Source organism: Vigna angularis, chromosome 3 (genome assembly GCF_016808095.1).
Source record: "Vigna angularis cultivar LongXiaoDou No.4 chromosome 3, ASM1680809v1, whole genome shotgun sequence".
NCBI classification, from domain to species: domain Eukaryota; kingdom Viridiplantae; phylum Streptophyta; class Magnoliopsida; order Fabales; family Fabaceae; genus Vigna; species Vigna angularis.
In genome coordinates, this window is record NC_068972.1 from 35886747 (window position 1) to 35890156 (window position 3410).

The 3410-nt window shown below is 43.5% G+C and overlaps 1 protein-coding gene across 1 annotated transcript; it reads left to right on the forward strand.

Annotated features, from left to right (window-relative positions):
• The first annotated feature begins 322 nt into the window (after window positions 1-322).
• Window positions 323-1075, forward strand: LOC108324464 (uncharacterized). Its single transcript, XM_017557414.1, has one exon. The coding sequence runs from the start codon at window positions 323-325 to the stop codon at window positions 1073-1075; it is 753 nt and encodes a 250-aa protein (XP_017412903.1).
• The last annotated feature ends 2335 nt before the right edge of the window (window positions 1076-3410 follow it).

Here is a 3410-nt window from a genome sequence, read left to right on the forward strand (position 1 = left end):
TCACAGAGAAGAATTGGACGAGATAGAGCACACAGATGAGGGTGTTGTTCAAGTTTCAAGATGTGAGCGATGTTATTGAAGGTGATGACCGAGAGCTTGGTCTTGGTGCTACGGAAGATTAGAAAGTCGTGATCAAGAAGAACGATAACGAGACACTCTTCATAACTCATCAATGTGTTGATGATGCTCGTTTCTAGAAGATTCAGAATGCTAGTACTGCCAGAGAAGGCTGGGGCATACTTGTACGTTGTCACGCAGGGGGGGGTAGAAGATCAAGAAGGTGAAGCTTCAAACCCTTAGAAGGAAGTATGAGTTACTGCAAATGAAGGACAACGACAGGGTTGGTGAATATTTCAATAAGATACTCACCATTACGAATCAGATGAAAGGGTGTGGAGAAGCTATCAATGATCTTATGATCATGGAGAAAATCATGAGATCGCTACCACAGAAGTTTGACTATATAGTGGTTGCGATAGAAGAATTGAAAGATCTTTCGAAGATGAAGGTTGAAGAGCTTCAGAATTCGCTGGAAGCCCATGAAATGAGGATGATGGAGAGAAACTCAGTCAAGAACGATGAACAGACCTTGAAAGTGCACCATTCAAAAAATGAGAAGAAGAAATCAAAGAAGTGGAAAGGGAAACGATCAAAAGGGAATTGGAAGGCTGATAAAGGTAAGGATGATCACGATGATAAGTTTGTATCAGCGGAGAAAGATGGAAGAGCAGAGAATAGTTATTATCCAAAGAAGGATAAAAGAAACATCGAATGCTTCAACTGTCACAAGTATGGACACTTTGCATCTGAGTGTTATGCGAAGAAAAGGAAACAGAAGAGGCATCAAGGCAAAGAAGCATATGTCGCTCAGGAGGATTCAGACTCGGAACCTCTAACCTTGATGGTGACCACTTCAGGTGAAAGCTCTATCTCTCTTGCCGACCTGTGGTACCTAGATTCTGGGTGCTCGAACCATGTGACGTGCCATCAAGATTGGCTAATCAACTTTGATGTCATGAAGAAGAGTAGAGTAAAGTTTGCGGATGACAATATTCTGAAGGTGGAGGGCATATGAGATGTTGTGATTCAGAGGAAGAATGACTCGCATGCTATGATCATGGGTGTGCTTCTTGTTCCAGACATGAAGTGTAATCTACTAAGCATTGGACAGCTGATCCAAAGAGGGTTTAAGGTGGTGAGTGAAGACAACAAAGTCGAGCTATTTGATGGTGATAAGAATCTAATCTTAAGAAAAAAGATTTCCAGGAACAGAACCTTTCAGGTTAGCTTGGAAGCGGTCAAAAACTCTAAGTGCATGGTTTTAGTGAAGATTAGGGAAGAAAGCTGGTTATGGCACTTGAGATATGGTCACCTGAACTTCAAGAGTCTACAGCAACTCAGCATGAAAGGGATGGTTCATGGCTTGCCCGAAATTGTCTTGCCAGAGAAGGTGTGTGAAACCTGTATGGCTGGGAAACAGACGAGGAAGTCCTTCAAAACTGAGTTGAGTATGAGAGCAAACATCTGTCTAGGAGTGGTACATTCGGACATTTGTGGTCCAATCAAGGTGCCTACAGTTGCTGGAAATAGGTACTTCATCACGTTCATTGACGAATTCAGCAGAATGATCTGGGTGTATTTGATTAAGGCGAAAAGTGACACATTGGAGACCTTCATACGGTTCAAGACACATGTTGAAAGGGAGAGTGGCAGACAGTTGAAGATACTCAGAACAAATGGGGGAGGAGAATACACCTCTTCTGACTTCGAGAATCATTGTCAGATGCATGGGATTGCACATGAGATCACCGCTCCATACACTCCTCAGCATAACTGGCTTGTAGAGAGGAGGAATCGAATGATCTTTAACATGGCCAAAAGCATGTTGAAGGAGAAAGTGCTGCCACGGAAGCTATGGGGTGAGGCGGTATCCACAGCTGTCCACCTGCTTAACATGTGTCCTACGAAGAAGTTAGAAGGAAAGGTGCCACTTGAGGCGTGGACTGGTGAAAGGCTGACAATTGGCCATTTGAGAGTATTTGGCTCACTCGCGTACATGCATGTCCCAGATCAGAAGAGATCTAAATTGGAGGATAAAAGTAGAGCGATGTTGTTAATTGGTTATCATCCCACTGGTGCATACAAACTTTTCGACCTAATTGAAGAGAAAGTCACTTTGAGCAGAGATGTGGTGATTCTGGAAGACCAATACTAAGATTGAAACCAAAAGCGTACCAGTATGATGAAGACCAAGATAACGGAGGATGTTGATAACTCCATCTCAATGGAGTCAGTGACGATGTCGGAGGACAGAAGACGTGCACAAAGTGATGAAACTGGTAGATCACAAAGGCAGCGAATGCAGCCACAAAGATTCGGTGAGTGCGAGGTTTATTCAGATGCACAGATAGGCGATGAAGGTGATTTGGTTCATATGGCTCTGCTGGCTGGAGTAGAGCCCATAGATGAAATTGAGGCTTTGAAAGAACCTGTGTGGCGAAATGCAATAAGAGAAGAAATAGTGTCTATCGAGAAAAATGGAACCTGACAGCTTGTCGATCTCCCTGCTGGGAAGAAGAGTATTAGAATGAAGTGGGTGTTCAAACGTAAGCTAAGGCCTGATGGATCGGTCTCCAAGTACAAGGCCAGATTGGTGACAAAAAGGTTTTCTCCAGAGGCAAGGCTTGGACTTCACCGAGGTGTTTGCACCAGTTGCACGAATGGAGACCATTCGACTGGTGATAGCAGTAGTGTGTGCAAGGTGTTGGTCTATGTTCCAACTTGACGTGAAATCTACCTTCCTGCATGGTCCGTTGGAGGAAGAAGTGTATATCCAGCAGCCACTTGGATTTGTTAGCAAAGGTAGAGAACACCATGTGTACAGGTTGCGAAAGGCGTTATACGGATTGAGGCAAGCTCCTAGGGCTTGGAACAAACGCATAGATTCATTCTTGCTGAAACTTAACTTCACTAGACGTGTTGTTGAACACGACGTGTATGTAAAAAAGGGTGAAGAAGAGGAGTTGCTGATCATCTGTTTGTACGTGGATGATTTGCTTATCACTGGATCAAATCTAGAACACATAGACGAGTTGAAGAGGGTTATGCAGTCAGAATTTGAGATGACCGATATGGGGAAGTTGAGCTACTTCTTGGGCATGGAATTCACCTATACTGCAGCGGGTATGATCTTGCATCAGAGGAAGTATGTTAAGGAGTTGTTGGAAAGATTCAACATGTCCGTGTGAAACTCAGCAAGGAGTCCAATAGAGGTGAATCTGAAGCTGGTGAGTAATGATAATGAAGAAGATGCTAAAGAAACCATGTTCAAACAGATTGTAGGCTCTCTATGATTCTTGTGCAATAGTAGACCAGATCTATCATTCAGTCTAGGACTGATAAACAGGTTT

Bases quoted from the DNA above. Each gene is read 5' to 3' on its own strand.
- LOC108324464 (XM_017557414.1), top strand. From the start codon at position 323: ATGAAGGACAACGACAGGGTTGGTGAATATTTCAATAAGATACTCACC.